At 32.3% G+C, this 22,193-nt stretch overlaps 2 protein-coding genes and 1 long non-coding RNA gene across 4 annotated transcripts; all 3 read right to left on the reverse strand.

The window, feature by feature from the left end:
* Positions 1 to 1,823: 1,823 nt before the first annotated feature.
* On the reverse strand, positions 1,824 to 6,508 carry LOC133678033 (uncharacterized). 2 transcript variants are annotated; one of them, XM_062100187.1, is made up of 6 exons: positions 6,277 to 6,508; positions 3,396 to 3,559; positions 3,159 to 3,293; positions 2,821 to 2,928; positions 2,600 to 2,704; positions 1,824 to 2,284 (listed from the first exon to the last, which is right to left on the reverse strand). In XM_062100187.1, the coding sequence occupies exons 2-6, from the start codon at positions 3,540 to 3,542 to the stop codon at positions 2,120 to 2,122; spliced, it is 660 nt and encodes a 219-aa protein (XP_061956171.1). In that variant the 5' UTR covers positions 3,543 to 3,559; positions 6,277 to 6,508; the 3' UTR covers positions 1,824 to 2,119. The 2 variants fall into 2 exon arrangements, with proteins under 2 accessions (XP_061956171.1, XP_061956170.1); XM_062100186.1 differs by lacking the exon at positions 6,277 to 6,508 and adding an exon at positions 3,849 to 4,169.
* A 3,362-nt stretch (positions 6,509 to 9,870) lies between these two features.
* On the reverse strand, positions 9,871 to 10,387 carry LOC133678044 (uncharacterized). The gene is made up of 2 exons (XR_009835887.1): positions 10,236 to 10,387; positions 9,871 to 10,121 (listed from the first exon to the last, which is right to left on the reverse strand). It is a non-coding gene; the product is annotated as an uncharacterized LOC133678044 (long non-coding RNA).
* A 1,825-nt stretch (positions 10,388 to 12,212) lies between these two features.
* On the reverse strand, positions 12,213 to 18,524 carry LOC133678887 (lecithin-cholesterol acyltransferase-like 4). The gene is made up of 11 exons (XM_062101392.1): positions 18,128 to 18,524; positions 17,358 to 17,449; positions 16,544 to 16,662; positions 16,259 to 16,394; positions 16,072 to 16,123; positions 15,190 to 15,290; positions 14,835 to 15,017; positions 14,340 to 14,497; positions 13,350 to 13,404; positions 12,975 to 13,028; positions 12,213 to 12,789 (listed from the first exon to the last, which is right to left on the reverse strand). Exons 1-11 carry the CDS (start codon positions 18,369 to 18,371, stop codon positions 12,373 to 12,375), a joined length of 1,611 nt encoding a protein of 536 aa, XP_061957376.1. The 5' UTR covers positions 18,372 to 18,524; the 3' UTR covers positions 12,213 to 12,372.
* Between the last annotated feature and the right edge of the window lie 3,669 nt (positions 18,525 to 22,193).

Consider the following 22,193-nt stretch of genomic DNA (forward strand, 5'->3'; position numbering starts at 1 on the left):
ATCTGGAGATTGCTAAGAATACAAGGGGTGAATGGTGCTGTTACCACTCACTACTTCTAGACTTTCCCTTTCTGTTTTAGTCAAAGAGCTCGCGACTGATACCATGCCTTCTATAGGCTTAAAAAACAGCCAAGTTTTGACATTTTCTGTAAAACATTTAGGCAATGAATTGCTTTCAAATAAAACCATGGGATCCAAAACAGGGGGAGATTGACAGTTATGTTGTTACATTATTGTCACAAAGTAAGTTAGTGAACCCATTTTTGTTATCATCAGGCAATGTATACAGAGCTTAGGATCACTTGACAAGTCTATTTGACGTTTGGAAGCTCATCATTTAAGATCTAAGATTTTTTCGTGTAATCACATGTTTGCTTGACCAAAGACATGTAGTCATAACAACCATGATACCAAAATGAAAAATCATTTGTTTGTAAATTAGTCCTTTAATTTGTTTTCCATAATATTTTTAATTTTTTCCTAAAATGTTCTTTATTTTTAGTTAATTATTTTTAATATTTAAAGGTCCTGTAAGGTCTTTACCTATCTATTTTGACCTATTTTATATAAATCACTTATTACAAGCAAAATAAAAAGTTGATATTTTTATGTGAAAATATCATTTCTTCCAAAAAATAAAAAAAGAGTTCATCTAAGTATAGTAAAGATATGGGTTTGCTTGAGTATTGTTTTTTTAAAAATTATTGATTATTGAATTTGTTGAAACTGATAAGGCTAAACTTCTTTTTTTTTCTAAAAATATGTTTATCTTGAAAAAAAATATTAAATTAATATTTTTTTATTTTTTTCGATAATTTTGATGTGTTAATGTTATAAAAAAATTCTGAAAAAAAGTTATTTTAATATATTTTCAAGTAAAAAAAATAAAACAACACTTTTAAAAAACAATTTATAATACCAAGCACATAATTAATGCATTACAATATATAAGTATATATGACAGAACGGGCCTATGAGAAGGGCAATTTATGAAGTTTAATATGAATTTAACAGTCAGGGGATTAACTTATTATTTTCAAAATCAAAAGGACTAAATCGCAACATAATAAAAAAGGAATTAAATTATAATTTTCCCACAACAGAAATGTTTTGTCCTTGTGAGCCTGAGACTTCTGTAGAGACCCAAATCAGTCACTAGCAACTCATATTTTACCTTCTAACAAATGGAGCAAAGTCCATTTATGATCTATGTATGAAATTGAAATGAATGGAGGATGGCAATTCGTGTAGAGTTTATAACATTCTATTAAAAAAATGCTTTGGCAGCCCTTTTCTTTTAAGCTTTTAGAAAAACATTCTGCTAGGAAAAAAAATCTAATTTTCTGAATGAGCTGCCCTGACACGAGCTTTTTTTAAAAAAAAAAAACAAATTTGATCAAATAAATACAGGGAAATTCCTGAAAATTGAACCATGCTTTTGTTTCATTTGGGCATCAAATCTGTCTAGAAAAAGATTAATGCAACTTCATATCGATTAGCTAGGAAAGTTCTCCCAGTATGTTTTGAGAACACTTGGTCTGGACATTAGAAACAAGTGAAAGTTGCTTGCTTCCTAGCTGAAGCTTCGTTTCTTCTGTCTCACCATTGAAATAGTCGAGGATATATGGTGAAACATAAATGATCTAGGATTAAAGATGCAGAAAGCACATGAATTCATTCTTTACGCGAATCCTTCAACATAATAGCAAAAGGAGATGGTCTCTCAAAATTGTTTTTGGGTAGAAGTTAAAACACAAACCTGAAACCAAACACCATCTGACATGCAGCGAAAGAGTAATCAACAGAATTCGGATATACGAGTATGAAAGCAGATGCAAGGGCCCCAAGCTATAATTTGTGCATGTCAGAAAGAGCTACAATCAAAATTCACCCCACAATAACTTCTGTAAGGATTGATTATTGAAGAAGTATATGGGACATCACAGGATTCAAGATGTGCTGGGTTGAAGGATCAAGCTCGTCACAAGAAATCTACAATAACCTTCGATAGCATTGTCTAAACGTCCATCAAGAATTTGATGATGAGGTAATATTTATTTACCCCAAATCTTATAGCATTGTCAAAACGTTCATCAAGAATTTGATGATGAGGTAATATTTATTTACCCCGAATCTTGACCTTAAGTGTCCATTTAACCTTTCCCTCTGGCAACGGAATAGACTTTGGGAAGCGTAGTGGCACCTCAAACTCTCCAAGAGCAGTCAAAGGTGATGGAAGATGCACGTTGTCAGGTTCAATTTGCACATTGAATTGCCTTGTCACCTGAGATGTACAGAAACCATGTTAGCACACATCCAACCAGTCAGGCAAAAACTATCTTTTTAGCATACCAAGTATGCTGCACCTAGCTACAAATTACGGAATTATAGTATGTATAAAACAGAACCTTTATCATAGATCGCAGTGTCTAAAAGAGAATTGTCTAACTGGGTTTTATAGATGGTTTTGTTATGATATATTGCCAGAACTTGCTCATGCAACAATATCCACCTACGTTATTTTCATGGATAGAGACAAAACATCTTACTTTACAACATTCTGAAGAGAAACTGAAATTAAAAATGAAGACTGATATACCTCTTTTAAAATATCATCCTTTGTCACTGGTGAAAGAATTTCTATCGGGTCATCTTTTGATTCACGGGCACGGAATTTTGCAGTATTGATCCCTACCCTAAAAGCCTACAATCATGAAAGACAGGTCAGATACCTCATATTACCGGTAAGAGCAAGCCAACTTGTTATTTAAAATGTTTCATATTCTCAATACACTTTTCAAAAGATAAACTACTACTAACCAGTTGGGCTTTTACTAAGCGTTTTGCTGCTGTTTCGTATTCTTTCATCTTATCTTCCATTGTCTCTTTAACTACTTTCACCTCCTCTTCTTCCTCGGGTTGATAAATCTGATCCACAACACATCACAAACATAACACCAATCACTTGACATTTGTCAAACAAAACAAAAGGGACGCGTGGATGCAAAGCTTTAATTCACAACTTTACAACATAATGCACATAAAAAATTCATGCAGAACAAAAATCAAGATTCAAGACCAGCTACTTTCACCACATAAAAAAACACTAACAAACACATGGAACTAGATAAAATAAATGTAAGAAATTTGAGAAAAACCTTGCGTTGCTCCCTGATAAGATGTGCAAACTTTTCAATATTAGGGACAGCAAGTAATTTGGGCATCAGATGGTTGCGAAAATGCCCTGGCGCAACCTTAACTGTCTGACCAGCTTTCCCAAGCTTCTCTATGCTCTGCAAGTGCAAATAAAAATCCAGCATCAACATCAATATCTGAACCGACACATAACCTGATAAAAAACCCAAAAATGAAATATTTCCTAGTCACACACTTACTGTTGTAAGAATAACTTCCAACTTCTTATATCTAACCCCTTGACAAGCATATAACAATGGATTTATAGCACCATCAGAGCTCTTCAAGTTGGTTTCTTTAGCAATAATTCGCCGTAGTGCATTTCTGCTGTGCTGAATACAAGCCATATCACCACAAAGAGTCCCTGTTTCAAAACAAACCAAAATTCAGTCGCTGCAAATACCAACAAAACAAAATCTTAAATAAGCAAAGAAAAATGCAACAAAAAAGTAAGTGCTTTAAAACCCAGAACCCAAAAATAAGAGCACAAAAATAAAAAAAAAATTCATTTCTTGCTATAAGATTATGAAAAATGAAGGTAACTCAAGATTTGTTAGCATAAATAAATCAAACACTAAATCAACAGCAATCCCACAATAGCCAGAGCATAAAACTCAAAATCTAGAAAGAAAAACAATGCCTAAATTACTTACTGTAAGCTTGTACAAGAAACCCAAAATCTCGGTTTTGAAATGAAGAGCTGAGTTTTTTGAGCTTAGGATTTTGACGGGGTTTTGCCTGTAGAATATGAGGGTGAAACACTAAATCAACAGCAATCACACACACACACACACACACACCAGGTGAGGATTCTCCCTTTGTTATATTCAAGGAACCAAGAGTGTCAGCCTTCCATTCAAGGAATCATTTTTTCGAAAGAGGAAAGTGCATGAATTTTTTAGAATGTATTGATTAAGGGCTGAAGACAAGATTCCTGTCAAGATCTGGGTTTGGGTTCAAGATGGGTTGTAGTCGGGTTATGGATACAGAGCCAAGAGATGGCAGGGAAAGCAAGAACTCAACCCAACACGACTAACTTACCCCATGTTTTGGGGCTTTAATATTTTGGGCCTTCTTGGTCTAAGGCTCTAAGCTTTGCCACAACCCGAAGTCAAGTATCTTTTGTTAGGTTTTAGATAGGGATGATTTTTTTTTTGTTCGGTTTGTTTTTTTCTATAAAAACAATCAAATCAAAATTTTAAAAAGATAAAAAAAAAATCAAAACCGAACCGAATCCAATTCCAACCGATTAGTTTCAATTCGGTTCAGTTTTCTATGTAAAAAACCGAAAAAACCTATATTGTTTTTTTGGAGATTTTTTACTTTCTAATGGGCTTTTAATAGGCTTTTTGATAGGTTTTTAATGGATTTTCTGATGGGCTTGTAATTGATTTTAATATTGTTTAATTTTCTTATAAGATTTCAAAGTATATTTAATTTTTTAGTCACTGCATATTCACTTGTATTAAATTGTTAGTGCCAATCTTGTGTTTATTAAGTTTTTTTTTTGCATCAGCAGGTGTCAGGTAAAAATTGAAGATAAAATGATAAATTAAGAGAATAGCTTATTAACAGCCTCTGGAATTCCAAAAAAACCAACACCAGCCTCTGAGGCCACTGAAACAACACTGGGGCAACACCTAGGACCAGCCTCTCAACTTGCCATCAACATCATAGGCCGACTTGAGTCAAATGATTTTTCATTTTGGTATCATGGTTGGTATGATTACAAGTCTTAGGTCAAGTAAACATGTGATTACACAAAAAAATCTTAGATCTTAAATGAAGAGCTTCCAAACATCAAATAGACTTGTCAAGTGAACAAGTGATCCTAAGCTTTGTATACATGGCCTGATGATAACAAAAATGGGTTCAATAACTTACTTTGTGACAATAATGTAACAACAAAACTGTCAATCTCCCCCTGTTTTGGATCCCATGGTTTTATTTGAAAGTAATTCATTGCCTAAATGTTTTACAGAAAATGACAAAACTTAGTTGTTTTTTAAGCCTATAGAAGGCATGGTATCAGTCCCGAGCTCTTTGACTAAAACAGAAAGGGAAAGTCTAGAAGTAGTGAGCGGTAACAGCACCATTTACCCCTTGTTTTCTTAGCAATCTCCAGATATGGGATATCAGTATCTTTTGGGAGGAGTCATTGTTCTGTTTTGGGGTTGATTTTAGTTTATCATGCAAAAGGAAAGAAAAAGGTTAATGTCTCAAAGGATTTTCAGATGGAGAGAACTTTGAAGAGCTCTGAAAGTGGGGGCAAGTTATGCAATGTTGAAAGTCCAGATATAATCAAGCCATGCTTTGTGGCTAAGCTGTCTCATTGGTTCTTGGCTATCGAATATCAAAACAGTCAGGTGAGTGAAGCAGTTGCTATAAAATCTTTTCAATCTCAAAATGGTGAGGCTTTTCGCTATTCTTCTTCTTCTTATGCTCTGTAATGAGATTCCTTTATAGACTCAATGAAGGACAATCACAAAACAAAGACAACCCAAGTATGGTTTTTCTGGTTTTCACTCATATATATATCCAATTCACTTCTCTGAGACTCGCATATGGAAAACCAAGGAAAATGAATCCTCTGGGAAGCCATCAGAGAATGCTGTTCCATTGAGTTGAGATCAAGTAACCAGTTTATATATTTTAAATCACTAATCCTAATTCTGGAAGTAGGCTTTGTCTCCCTTTTAGAACAGTTAAGGTGGTTCATCAAAGGACTGGAAAATTCCAAATAACACCTCTCTACTCTTAGTTTCTTTATGTTTTTATTTTCCACCCATGTATCGTTGTGAATCATGGGTGGACTGATTGAATTGTTCTCTACCATGTTATTACAAACCTAGCAAAGGAGAGCTTCCAAAAAGGAAACAACCAAGAGGTTAAAACAATGGCAGCAAGACAACCTCAGAGAACCCAACATCGAAATAAAAGAAAACAAAACTAAGCAAATGAAAAGCAATGGCAGGAAACTAAATTCAGGAAGAACAATGGCAGTAATTAAGTAATTTACAGAAAATCCATCTCCAGAAACAAGTATTCAAGAATCAAGTATGCCAAGAAAAAAAAACTAACCTGATACAGAGAAGCGAGACGCGAGAGCACATAAGATGCAGAGTGGAGAGTAGAGGAAGAACAGAGGCAAACGAACTAAAGAAAAGAAATGGCTGTTTCGAGAGAGAGAGAGAGAGAGTGGAAGTTGTGGAACCAGCTAGGGTTGATAACTTGAGTTTTGAGAACAGGCAACAGGGACGGAAAGGGAAGACTGGGGACTGCGTACTTACTGTTATGATAATAGGTTTGAGGAATAAAAAATCTTGTGAATCCATTAGTTAAGGGCAAACCTTGGAATTCACAGGAGATGCAGTCAAAATTAAAAACATTACGAGGATGAATTTCGAACTAAGTAAATTTAGAAGGACGAAGAATTAAAAAAATGAGATTTTCGAATTCAAAGATCAAGATTCAAACTCGACACATGAAAATTGATCATGAATTACCTTACAAGTTCAAAATCGTTGTGACATTCCCTTTTAACTGTTCGTGGCGCTTCCCATGTATTTTTTCCTCCCAAAATAATATTTATTCCACTTTCTTCTTCACGTTGCCCACTAATATTTTTCTACTGGATCAACCCGAGTGTAATACATTTTTTTTAAATGTCATTTCAATTTTGTTTTTAAAAAAACATTTTAAAAAAATTATTATTTTAATTTTATTTTAAAAAAACACCTTAATTTTATTCTAATTCCAATAACTAAATCATAAATTAACCTATCAAATTATATAAATATAAATTTAATTGAGATTAAGTTAAAACTCGATTTAAAACAAACTTTCAAGTTGTGGATTTTCCCGCTCCATAATCATATTAGAATGAGCTTAGAGGTTGGTTTAGAGATAATTTTAGTTTTTTTTTAATATAAAATATACATAACAAACATGTATTTTTAACTTTTAAAAATATAATTTATACTTTAAAAGAATCGTACTTTTGAAAAAAAACAATCATACTTCCAAACCAAACACCCCCTTAATAATTATGCAGGACGGTCAGGCAAATCGTATCCAACCTTCTTTTAGAATAATTCTTTTATTACTTGTGTCAATAATTCCATGTCAATTGCTTCTGTTGGAAAGATTACAGGAGAGAGTTGCAATCTCATATTTCTGTACATGTTGCAGGATGGTCGAAGAGTGCATGTAATTGAAAGAGACTTGACTGAGCCTGAGACTGACAGAATTGTTGGAGAACTACTGCAACCTGGAGGTTACCTGAAATTAATTGAATTGGGCCTTGAAGGTGAGCCAGAACCTCAATATATCTGTAGAACCAGCTAAGCTTTTCAGCAATGGTTTGCCAAATTTTCTTCTGTCTTGCTCGAGTTTGGTTTCGTACAGTCCAAGGCTGATTACACTTTGTTTACTCGATCTTTGCCAGATTCATTCATTGCTATATTAGTCTATGTTGATGATATAGTTGTTGCCGGTGATAATTCAGCTGCAGTTTCCATATTCATTCACATGCTTAAGGACAGATTTCAGCTTAAAGACCTTGGCCAGTTGAAGTATTTTCTTGGTTTGGAAATAGCTCGCAGTGAGCTTGGGATTTCTGTTTGTCAGCGAAAGTATGCCTTGGAAATACTTGAGACTACTGGCTTGTTGGCTTCCAAATCGACCAAAGTTCCCATGGATCCTAACGTGAAATTCTCTAAAGATTCTGGCCAACTCTTAGCTGATTCTACTTCCTACAGACGCCTTGTTGGCAGACTACTCTATCTCCCTCTTAGTAGACCTGATATTTCTTTTGTTGTTCAGGTTTTAAGTCAGTTTATGGATAAGCCACGGGCTCCTCATCTTGATGCAGCCACTCAAGTTCTATGATATATTAAAACCTCTCCAGCTCAGGGCATGTTCTTTCTAGTCATTTCTAGCCTACAACTGAAAGCATTTTGTGATTCAGACTGGGCTGGTTGCTTGGATTCTAGACGCTCAATCACCGGCTATTGTGTCTTTCTGGATAATTCTTTGATTTCGTGGAAATCCAAGAAACAAACCACAGTCTCCCGTTCTTCTGCTGAGGCTGAGTACAGAGCCATGGCGTCCACCTGCTGTGAAATTGTATGGCTTCGAAACCTTCTCACTGACCTGCAAATTCCACTCCAACCTGCTCTCCTTTATTGTGACAGTAAAGCTGCTCTTCACATTGCTGCCAATCCTGTTTTCCATGGGCGTACCAAACACATTGACATTGATTGTCATGTGGTTCGTGAGAAAATTCAATCCGGTGTTCTTCACACTTTTCACGTTTCTTCTCAATACCAGTTGGCTGATATTTTTACAAAAGCTCTTGGTTCCTCTCATTTTCATCCTTTATTATCCAAGATGAGTGTTCATAACATTTATTCTCCTTGACCTGTTCATGACTCTCATCTTGAGGGGGGCGTATTGAATATATTTAGTCAAGCAGACGTCTACGGCTTGACACAATGAAGATATTGCATTGGGAAGAAACTACTAAAGCTAAGGCTGCTGCACTGATAAGTTAGAACACGTTGAATACTAAAGCTGTTATACTAAGCATGACAGGCAATTATATTCAGTTATATTCTGTTGCAAAGTTTGTTATTTTATAATTGATTCTGTTATTATACTAAAAGTAGTACTATAAATATTGTATCAATTAATTCAATGAATAAGAAGAATTCAGTTTACATCTTCATATTCAATACAATTAACGTTTGTGAGATCATAGCTTAGGTCTCCATTCTTGTAGAAGTCATACAAATGTAATTCTTTTATTAATTTGTTCTTCAACTTGGGAACAAGATATCGATCCCTTGTGAATTTTGTACTAAATGCCTAATTTATTAAAAAAAAAAAAAACTTCTCCTATGATACCAACATTATTTATATATACACTTTGAAAGTTCATATGTTTCCTTTACAAGCCGAACACAGAGATGTGGCAATCAAAGTCATAGTTATAACATCCCACCCAGGTTGTATCTAGTTCAAGGCTCGTGTATGGGTTTAAGGTTTATATAAACTTAATTTTTAATTTTTAAAATAAATTTAAAATGATATCGTTTTAAATTTCTAAAAAATATCAATTTTTCTATTGACCCATTTCAAGCTACACCTTGAATTAGTAAATCATCCGAGTTGATTTACTGTACCAAAACAAATTTTATAACTAAGATTAAATGTGTATTTGGTAAAATATGTTTTTCAAAATATTTTTTTAAAATGTATTAAAATATATATTTTTTAATTTTTTTATTATTGATATTAGCATATTAAAACCATAAAAAACATTAAAAATATTTTTTCTTGAGAAACAGAGAAATCTTATAGCTGTATACAATGATTAGTTATGTTTCATTGCATCAATTCTTTAGCCTTCTCTTTTCTATTCTGAAGTCTACATTCTCCATTCCAGTCGTCAGCAATTTGATTGTGCTGACATCCTTTTTAAGCATTCGTCTCTGTTTAGAATTACGGGTCAAGGGTCGGTTAAAATAACAAAAATATATACTTTTAAATATTTTTTTATGTTTTCAGATTTTGTTTGATGGGTTGATATTAAAAAAAATTTAAAAATTTAAAATATATTATTTTAATATATTTATAAATAAAAAATATTTTAAAAAATAATTAATACATGGATACCAAATATTACCTGCCTATTAATCAAAGAGGAAGGATATTGAGTGAATAAAGAATACATAGTACGTACAGTGACATAAAAAGAGCAAAAATAATTATGATTTGCGACAAGAAACACAAGGGAAACAATTATAAGCTGCAAATTTTACAAAGAATCATTCATCGTCCTTAAAAGCACATGTCCAAGAGCTTTGGTGGATAACATGAACCAGGTGCTGGTGGATATGAAGTAGGTGGTGGAGGATATACTCCTGAAAAATCATCAATTTAGTAACCCATAATTAATTTATTAACTTCCTAAATCACATAAAAAAAGAAAAAAAGAAAAGAAAAGATTTTCACAAGCCGAACATAAATTCAATTACCTGCTGAAGCTTGATACTGGTTGTTGTAGTAACTCATTGTTGAAATCAAGATACGATATCACCTCTGAAAAACTTGTTTGGTATATGAAAAAAGCCAAATGAATGAAATGAAATATTGCGTTTTATAGAGTTGGCTAGTTGTTCTTTAAGGTCTTCGTCAATGGCGACTTGTTACATGCTTCGTCAACGGCGACTTCATCAACGGCGACTTGTTACATGCTTCATCAACGGCGACTTCTAATCAACATAATAATTGATCTTCTAATCAAAAAGAGACAAAAAAAATAGCTCGAAAGCCTTGAATTGCATAGAAAAGGGTGGCTCTCTCCTGTAACCCATGTTATTAATTAAGCCATGCCATCAGATTAATCAAATTAGTTTGAACTATACATTGCTATTTTTCTAATTAATGTCATATTTGTTTCAGGAAAGTAGAACGTTTCAGATCTTCTTGTATTTGTTTGTTTCTGAAAAAATTGATCAATAGAAAACATTTTTCAGTCGAAGAAAAATTTAACTTGATTTCTAGAAAAGTGTTTTCCTGAAAAATTCAGGTAAAAAACACTTTTTGGAAGTTGTGAAAAAATTAGAAATGTCATAGTATTTGTTGATTATATCAAATTTAGTCCTCAAACTTTTTATTGTTATATATATTTTATTTTGAATATTTATTTTTCAATTTCATCTCTTAAAATTTAATTTTTATATTAACTTTGGTTCTCATTTTTATAATTGTTATTTGTTTTTCCCTTATCATTTTTTTATTGAAATTTTTTATTTATCAAATTTGATCCTTATTCTTTGATTGTTACTTATTTTATTTGAAATAATCTATGAAATGTTAATTATTATTATTATTTTAATTTCTTCATCTTTTATTTTTTATTTATTTTTTATATTTGATTTCTATTATTTTGATTATTATTTATTTTATTTGAGATAATTTATGAATTTTTTTTTTCAATTTCATTCTCATTCAACTTTTTAATTTGTAAGATTTGTTCCTCATTATTTTAATAAACTTGAGAAAAATAAAACATTAATAAGTTATTTTCTAGCTTATTTTCCATGACATAACCAAATACTAAAAAGTGTTTTTCAAATTATTTTTCATTATACTATCAAATATCGAAAAATAATTTACTTTCCTGGAATTTACTTTTCCGGAATTTATTTTTTTAAAAAAAACTACTTTCCAGCAAACAAACGGACCTAAATAAAAATATAATTCATTCTTTATAAATAGAAACCTGATTAACGTATTAACTGTATTTTAATATTATTAATGAATTATGTGTGTATTTGTGATATTAATGGTAAATCTATATTTCTTTTCAAAGAGTTGAATCTTGACACTAAAATAAAGAGACCTTCATGACACCGTTTCACTAAAATAAAGATTTGTGTCCTTTGACTTTCCTTTGTTTTTGTGCTCTACTTTCTTTCTTTTCTTTTTAATTTTCCTATTTTTCCATCGGGTATTGGACTGTCATCTCTATTAGCAGTGGATCTCAGTCCAAGTATGTGGGGTCCTGGGCCTGGCCCACCAAAATGTACAACAACAACAACAACCAGTAATGTTTCATTGCATCAATTCTTTAGCCTTTTCTTTTCTTTTCTGAAGCCTACAGTCTTCATTCCCACTCGTGTAGGTTACGGCTGTGACTATATAACAATTATCGATTAAATGAAACATAACTATTCATTGTATACAATTTGTTTAATGACATAAAATAGCCAGACATACAGCTCTGCCTGCATATGAAGGAGACACGTGAACTTTACAAATGTATTAGTAATGTTGATATCATAGGTAACAAATTTAACAAATCAAGGGATGTAATACAAATTCATGAGGCTAGCCTAGTTTCCAAGTCGAGAACAAGTTGAAAATAATTACAGTAGCATAAATTCTACAATAATGGAGACCGAAATTATTCTAACAAAAGAGAGAACTAATTTTGAGAATAATCACAAGAGAAAGAATATGATTTTATTACTGGGTTTTATGTACAAATGGATGCATGTTCACCCTGACCAACCATGGTTACTATCTTGATAAGCATAATAATAATATACATGCAAGATTTACATACAGCCGCACTCTTCTCCTCCTGAAGAGAGCATGATTCAACTTTCAGGCATCAATGGAAACACTTAGAGCATTTAGCTCCACATGTTGCTTCCCCTCACCATGAGGATGCACAGTTACAGTGGCACAGGCCTCTGCAGGTGAAGACCGATCATCTCCTGTCTGTGAAACACAGATTGAACTTACAAAAGGTTTTCTAGTAACCATATTGTCATGGTCATCTTGTTCTTCAGAAATGATTTCCCACTCCTCTTTAAGTGATGTAAATTGGAATCCATTCTCTTTGTGCCTTTCCATTTCAACTGCGGTGGGTAGAATGACATAATCATTCATTGGATTGTAGAAAGGATCTGAATCTGCCTTCAGCCAGTGCTTCAGAATCCTGAATAAATGATGGTCACTGAGAATTCCACGGTGCTCACCAGGCACCCCAACCCTTGCTTCTGCATTAAGCCCATCTGCCTGAAAGAAAACAAAAATGAGGAAAGAAAAAACATAAGATTGGCGAGAAGCATATTTCAAAATGCAAGCATCATATCCTTCAATAGCTTTCATGAGTTAAAGCTGTAAAGAAAAGCTTATTCATAGCATAGTTACTTTGAAAAATAATTATATCAGAAAGAGTTAATGAAATGCACGTCACAAACCTTAGCTGATTCAGCAGGAACTGTCCCGTCACCATTTACAGAAATGTATTTAGGCTGAAAACACAATCAAAAATCAGCTTTTGTGACCAATTCAAAATCACTGGAAAGTGTTTGAACCAATGCACAAAGACCAAATACTAAAGGAACTATCCATTCGCTCTGATGTCAAGCAGGGATAAGAGTATTCCATGGCTACCCATGTCCTCTCAGGTGGTCTACAACGTCCCAATGATCAGACAGTTCTCTAAGCTATCATTAACCAAGAATTTAAACATAAGAGAATACAAAGAAAAGTATTCCATGGCTACTGCACAGGTTGCCTGTAGGGAAAACAACATCATAAGAATAAGAGCAAGTTGAGCATGAGATAATGACCTCACAAATTCGCAGTTCTGGTAGATCAGTGACAGGTACCTCTGAACTTCCATAGCTGCAGAATAGTAACTTCTATGAGGTAAAATACACCAATAGAATTGCAAGAAGAATGTTACCACATAATCATATGATGCAAAGCTAGAGTTTCAGACAGTTCGCTAATGGGAGACTTGGTTGAGTCAGTCAAGTTGCAGAATGGTTGACCAATAGTTTGGAGTTTAAGGTTTTTCTTTGTGTGTTTCTATCTTTTTGATAGTTCAATCATTTTGTGAGTGAGGGTAGATTTGCACAAGAAACCTCCTGTTTTGGAGAGATGGGTGTGGCTATCAATGACATTATACCCTGGCCAAGATTTAGGGACTCAAGATATAACTATGACAACAATATTGTAGCTGAATCTTGTGGAGTTCTGCTAGAATTCACATCTGAAGCAGAAAAAGGAGGGTTTCCTATTATACCTAAACAACAGTAACAGTTGGTGTTTGCTATTCCAAAATTGGACCTAGACTGCCAGTAAACACAAGATGCATGCTTCAACTACAAAACCTAAATGACTAACGAGACAATTAAACTATAGACGAGACCCTTTAAGCCATTGCTACTCAGTCTATTTCAGCACTACTGGCAATGATAGAATATCCCAAGTGACCTTCAACATCAAATATCAAATTAAACCAGCAGCCTTCTGCACCAGATAAAAATTGATTCCTTTTCTCAAACTACCCTAGACTTTGACACGTAATATAAGAAATCAGCACCTTTAAGACATGGAAACCTTAAATAAGACTTCATATTGACAGGAAAAGAATTAAAAGTCAGCCTCTCACATATAAATGAAACTATTAACTTGAAATTCCTTGTTTAGTTTAACTTCTATTGAAGCTTTTGTTGTGTCCACTCTTATGCAGCAAAGCTTGCATTGCAGTTCTCATGCAAAGCTTGCATTGCAGTTCTCGTGCAAGGCTTTATCTAAGTTCATAGAAGCATTACCAAACACTGTGAGGCGTTTCCAGATTGATCCCATAGATATTGTAGAATTTAACTCCAGGAGGAACTTTAGCACGAGACAAAACGTTTTGTGTTTCATCAGCCCATTTCAAAATATCAAAGTTGAAAGGTAATGGAAGATCCTCTTCATCATAAACGACCTGAAATGAGGAAATACAGATATTACCATCCAAACAAATGATACATGGAGAAAATCACTGACGTTTTAACAAGTCAATGATAGTTGAAAGGTAAAACTAAGCATGTTATTATTATTATTATTATTATTTAAAGCACACAAGTTATAGAAAAAGAAGAGGATTAATCAGATTTGTACCATCAACTCTTCAGCCTAATCAATTATTAAATTACAATTAACAATTGAGAGGTTAATGAATGATTAGCAGTGATTGATAATATAGGAATGCACTGTAATCGAAAGATGAAATGCTAAACTTCACGGAGCAGCAATTTACAAAAAGAAAGTTCTGAGCTCACAGTGTTACTTGAAAGAGCATCTTTGAAAACTTGGATGCTCTCTTCAGGGGGATATGACTCTAGAATTATCTGAGAATTTCCATCATTATCTTTCTTCTCTCTCCAGATTTCCAAAACAGGAACATGTTGCCAATGAAAATGTGGACAAGCCATCAATTCATATATTGAAGGACATTCAATAAGCTGAAAATTTGTGCCATATAGAATCAGTATAAGAAACTCATGAAAAGCCATTTTAAATCAACCGACTTTGAAAGCTGCTGATAATTCTTATAGTTCAAGATACAAAATTAGAAAAAATAAAAAAGAGGCTCTAATATACATGTATTTAAATGCCAAAGTAGAGGGCTCCTACCAGCTGGTGCATGCTCCATTTTGATATAAAAAAGTTCTGCTCCCACCCTTCAACAAATGACATTCCATTCAGAAAGGTAGATGTAACAAACCCAGGTGCACCTGTTGGACCAATAACACATACAACATTTGAACACTGTTCCAAAATCCTATCTGAGTAACGTTCTGAATAGCTGAAACAGTAACAATGGAACGAAAAGCACAATGCAACTGTACAAATAACATTGATGAGATTTGAACTGTGAGATCAATTAATGAATGTAAGTAGCAAAACCAATATTTCCTATCCTAACACAATTCGAAGTTCTATTTTGGTGTATTCAAATATACACTTGGCAATTGGTCCATATATAAACACAATACAAGATTGTCTGATATGAACCACAATTTTTCTATATTTCACCTCTTTCATATGGAACAAGGAAATGACACCTATTTCAGGGTACATCAATGATTCCAATCGTAACATTACTTAAGAATGGAAGTAATGAAATTTTTATTATGTTAATAGAATTAGGAATTCTATTTCAGTATATGAAATTATACCACCAGAAAATTTGATAATGTTAAATTGTGGTATTTAAGCCACATTTTTCTACTATTCTGTTTGTTCATATTCGAACAGAGAAATGATTCTTATATCAGGGGTATATGTAACAATTTTGGAAATTTACTTCTAACTACTAACAGCATCAATGCTATGCTATGAAATCTGAATAAAGTAAAATCACACTTTCTTCCTGCAAAATGTAACTTTTTGACAGCATCTAAACAAATTACAGTTTCTTCTGAGTGCAGACTTTTGCATAGCACTAGGAGATACAAATCATGAGAGGTACAAATGCCATGTGTTGTGAATCACACATTGTATAGAATTGCTTACCCCGGAATGGTGCAGCAATGGCAATCCAATTCTTCACATATTTCTCAAATATCTGCCAAAAAATAAGCATAAGATTTGAGAGCTTTCATCAAAGAAATATAAAAGAAGCAACAAATAGCAACTTATTCACCCAAATAGGAGGGTAATAAAAAAAGAGTTAATTCAAGAGGTGATGTTGGATATTTACATCACTGTGCAGGGACATGAAGCATTTAACTAGCAGACCCCCCATTGAATGACTTATGATGTTTATCTTTTTCCCTCCAGATGCTTTATATACTGACTCTAATTTTTTAGCAAGGCACTCTAAAGTCTCTGGTAACCTGGAAGATAAGCAAAGCATCAGTTATCAAAATCATTAACATTTAAAGGAAAAGAAATGTCTCCATACATTGTAAAGCAAAATTCATTTGAGAAAAAGAACTCGCTAATTATAGCAGTATTGGAAAAGGCTGGTTGGTTTAATACACACCTGTTGCTTTGCCGAAAATCATACCCAAACCCGAAAAGAGTTTTTCCCTCTTGAAAACCCCACTTGATCATTTCAACAATCATATCATGGAAATAATATACACAATCACGTCCTATTATCTGCATGGAACAAAATACTGTGTTATGAAATGCATCCAGTTGCACTTAACTTGCACATAAATTTGATTTAATTGAGAGCTAAAACACAACATTTATTGCAATATATTCAATTTTGATAATGTCTGATTATCACTCTCTTTCAAAATATAACTACTATCTAAAAAATTAAGAAAAAGATGCAAATCAACCCACTTCAGCTGTAAATTCTGCATTTCACTATATAATAGAAAATAGAAAAGGCATCTTTTACGTGAGAGAGATCAGAAATGGAGAAAATGATGGATTAAAGGTGAATTTTGAGATATTATGTACTTAGAACATTGTAACATATACTATAGAAAGAGTTGTTTAACAAGTACAAAACTATAGTGAAATTCTATTTATAAAAAGCTATATAAATTAAATTAGTCAACATTCAGTAAATGCATGTGAAATTTCCAGAAAAAATGGGACTCTCTTCTTTCTGTAAAATATTTTCACCAAAAAGCATCTCCTGTCTCAAGAACATTAACAAGTTCTTTAATTGTGAGATTATGTTTCATGATTCAAGTTAGAACTGATTTTTTCTGCTCCAATTGTTATTAAATAAAGTAGAACTTCCTATTATAAAGTACAAATTTCAGTGGAAACATTACTGTTTCGAATCTAAATACCATGTAAAATGAGCATAAAAGATACGAAGACAAAGAAAGTACCATGTCAGGATCCAATACATCAATAGCATGCAACCCGTATCTATCATCAGGAACCACAATATTTGTCTTTGGATCTAAAGTCACAGACCGTCCTGTTTCACATAAACTCATCAATTTAACACCATAGGTGGAACACAAACCAACATGGAGCAAAGTGGCAAACTGTTATCCAGCATCACAATTGCACTCCACAGAATCTCTCTCTCTTAAAAAAAAATCCAGATTCTCAGAACTATCATAAACTTAAATTCTCAAACTTTACCTCATTTTGTAACTAAACCAAACTTTGTCCTAAGCACCAAGCACGAGAATGAAATTTTAAACTTCCCATCACAGAATCTATTACCAAACAAGCATTACATCGTTTGAAACCAAATTTTGTCATTTACAAAAACAAAAGCAAAATCAAAGACATAAAGCCAGTCTCTTGATTTCCACAAGATCATAAATTTAAAAACTTCCATAAATTCTCAAACCTTACACCATTTATTTACCTTCTCTTCCTATAATTAAAATTAAAACTAAAGTAAACTAAACTAAACTTTCCCCAGTTTCCAAGCAACCAAGTTATACTTAAATTCCCTACTTTCCATCATTTTCTCAGTAACCAAACACAACCTCAACTACAATCCCACAAAATAACTCAAAAATCCCAACTTTTCATTCCATATTACCAAAAAAAAAAAAAAAACAAGCTCAAACAACTAATTGAAAAAAACAAATTCATTGATCGCAGAATCAAAAGAAGAAGAAAATGTTTAAAAATTTACCAGTTTGAGGATCAAAGCGAGACCAGAGCTTAGTTCGACAGGTGTAATCAGCAGCAAGAATTCGTACCCAAACCCGTTCTTCTTTATCTCCATTATCCTTATCTACTGCTTTTAAAATCGAACCGGCAATACCCGGGACTAAAAGAACCGGGTCAAGACTCGGGTCCACATAAGGCTGTGGTTTTTTTATCAAGTTCAGCCATAGCTCCACCGATCGAACAATGTCTTCTAGTAACATAGCCATGATTGATTGATTGATTGATTGATTCAGAAACCCTAATTTCCGTACGAAATTGGGAATAATTGGGAATTTTTTGAGGGAGAATTGCAATTAGCGGAGACTTGAAGGCAAAGGAGAGACGGAAGTGGATAGCAAAGCTTCTTACAAGTCAGTCCTCGAGCTATGATATATTTTTTAATTTTATAATGTTTTGGCAATTTTATTGATACAACTATCATTGACTAATTTCCCATTAATATAATTGATTAACGTTTCTTAACACAAATAATTGGTTTGTGTTAATTTTCATGTGCCCCCACAAATTATTATTTTTTAATAAATTATTATAGTTTAAGTGTTAGACAATTTGTTTAAGAATCCAAATCATCTCAAGTAAGATGTCATTATAAGATAAGGATTTTAAGAAATTATACATGTAAATTATTATATTATTATATTCATGTTATAATTACTCTTGTGATAATTTTTTCTAACTTCTTAAACCTCACATTACCAATTTAAATATCTATTTATTTTTGCACTTAAAGAATATTTAAAAAATTACTTTAAATTAATATTTTTTTGGATTTTTCAGATTATTTTGATATGCTGATATTAAACATAAATTTAAAAAAAAAATTATTTTGATATATTTTTAAGCGAAAAAAACTTTAAGAAGCAACCGCTACTACATTTTCAAACACCTTATATATATATATATATATCTTGCTCTATTCACAAATTCATTATTTTTTCTTATGAGGATTACAATAGATGGTTAGTCTGTAAAATTGCAAAAATCCTATATATAAAGGGTGATTATCTGGTTTGGTTTATAATTATTAGATCAGTTCAAGATCCGACTTGAATCAAAATTAGAATTATAAATTTATGAGATTAACTCATGAACTAACGAGTTAATTTAAATCTATCTCAAAAATCATTATGTTTTGATTATAAAAAAAAACTTGGATAATATTATTTAAAAAAAATTAAAAAATCTTAAGGTTGACATAATCAAGTTTTACTTGGACTTTATAAAATCAACTAAATTATATATTAAGCCATTGAATAACCTGAGTGAGTTTGACTTAATTAACTTTCAAAACAATTAAAAAAAAAAACCTTCCTATAAATTTAGTAGTATTATGGTAAATTCGTCACGGTTAACTAGACGGGGAACTACGGAAAATCGTTTATTTGAAGTAGGAATTTGCGGACCAATGCATTTTGTAAACTCGAGTTTCAAGCATAAAAAAATTTACTTCGAATTGGTAGCCATGCAATGCTCCTCGAATAATTGAATTACTAAATGTAAACAAAAGGAAAATAATACTTGCATTGAAAACCCAAAAGATTGGAGGCGTTGCTTTCATTGTTAGGAATCCAACGAATGAGAATTAAAGACTTGATTGTTTGCTGAGAAAATCAAACACTTTCTCGATAAGAAAACTGAAATTTGACCTAAACAAACAATAAAGATTCATTAAAGATTACACAAGGGAAGTCAATCTAAATTTATCTTGCAAGAAAGATAAGAACACAACCAATTAAATTAAGAAGATAGAAACACCAAATTAATCTTTGTGCCGAAGAAACAAAAGAAGAAAAGATAGTGAGGGAGAAAACGTAGAGAAACAAGAAAGAAAACCCACAAAAATATAGGGAATAAAAAGCAAAAGCAAATTAGAAAGAAAAAGATCTATCAATTTCGAACACAGAAGGAACAAGGAAACTGGACCTCGACACAGAGAGAAAGAGACAAGGGAAGGGAGATTTGTGAAATGAAGGAAAATTGGAAGAATTTTCGACCGTTGTGAAAGACGGTGCCGTTTTTTCTTTAAATTTTATAAAAGCGGAAGACGGGGAGAGATTCCTTGTCAATTTGTTGATTACTGGGCCTGAGTTTCTTAAATGGGCTACACCTTTTACTTTGTGATATCCAAGCCCATGAAGAAACCTTGTTCCAATCGAAAAACAATTTCCACTGGCTGCTTTTTTTTTGGGGCGTTCACGTAAACATTTGATCCTTCGGCCTTTTCTTTTTCTCATTAATTTACTCTTTTATATATATATATATATATATATATATATATATATATATATATATATATATATATATATATATAGTTAAAAGCACTCATTACTAAGAGAAATAAAAAGAAACAAATTCATGGTATAAAATATATTTTTTAATATATTTTTTAATAAAAAATATTTAAAAAACACTATTTTTATTTTTTTAATAAAATCGAGAATACATATAAAATGAAAGAAAAAAACCTAATTAGTGTGGGCAAAACTTTAACTACATAGATTATAGCCTCGACTTTAACTATATAGATTATAGCCTAGAGACCCATCATTAGTAGACGGTGTGAGGTTACAAAAGAGGATATATATTTTTTTTTTTGTGATTATGGTTTTGAATATTAATTAAATAAAATCAGATAAAAGATATAGTTAGTGGTTTATGGGTCTATGGTACAAAATAGGATGCCGATTGGATTTCTTATCTTTTTTTTTTCTCTCTTTTTTTATCCAATACCAATTCTGTTATTCTAAGAAAAAGAGGATGCGTTACTTTCATTGGTCAACCATAAAATATTTAATTGATCACATCAATCTCTTAAAAAAGAAATATTTAATAAATAAATATGATTTTATTTACACTTTATGCTTTTAAGCTTTTCCTATAATATTCTTTTGGGGTCGGATTTATATATTTTCAAATTATTTAATCAAACTTTTGCCCAATACATTTCATGAATGGATTGGGAAAGAAAGCAAATAATTCCTTTTAAGATTCAATCTTACAGTGATGTGTCGACCCTCGAGACATCTTCTTCTCCAAGACTTTGATATATACTTCTAGAACACTAACATGCATAAAAGAATCTTTAGTCCATTTGTGGTGCTTCGCCATTATTGAGAAAAAGAATAGAAAGGTACTGCACAGCTCCACAAATGGGTAGCCAATGTATGGTCATGTAAGGGCCAATCTCAGAATGAAAAAGACTGCAAAAATTAATATTTTCAGCACTTTGTTTTACGTAATTCTCACACTTCAGGCCATGTTTCTGAGGATAGCTCACTATCTATAATTAAATTATTTGACTAATAAGAGAGGATAAATTAAGTTGAGAGTTAATCCATCAAAAACAATAATAAAAAAAGATTGAAAATTACGTACAAAGCAATGGATGCATAAAGCCTCTCTCTTCTTAATCGTCCTTCCAATATTGATTCCTTGTTATAAAAAAAAGTGTAAGGTCAAATCTTAGAACTTTTTTTTTTATTCGAGGAAACCCTACTCTTCGAAAAATGTATTTTGTGAATCTAGATAAGCGAGTAAAATCCCAACTGTCCCAGACTTTTACAAGAGATATACGCCCTGACTCGAACTCGAAATCTGCTGTGCAGATCTTATGTTCTTTGACATCACACCATGTCCAGTGTGAGACATATATAGAAGTAATTTTATTTAAGTGTGGGGCATGTATAGGAGTAATTTTATATACAAGTCGAATCTTAGAACCTTCAAGAGTGTGGGGCATATATAGGAGTAATTTTATTTGAAAAATAATTTAAATACTCTTTATTATGGTAAAAAAAAGTACGTTTTATTATGGTAAAAAATAATAATAAGTAATAATACCATTTTATGCATGGAAGAATAATATCTCCGATTTTCTGGTCACATTTACAGCATATATTAATTATTATATAGTTGCTTAAAATGAGTTGGGCAATATGAAAAATTAAGTGCAATAAAATGGTTTTCCTCTGTAGATCAATCGTAGGAAAAAGTTATCGGATTTGAACTCAAAATCTTTCCTTCGTAAC

This window comes from Populus nigra, chromosome 18 (genome assembly GCF_951802175.1).
Source record: "Populus nigra chromosome 18, ddPopNigr1.1, whole genome shotgun sequence".
Taxonomy (NCBI): Eukaryota; Viridiplantae; Streptophyta; class Magnoliopsida; order Malpighiales; family Salicaceae; genus Populus; species Populus nigra.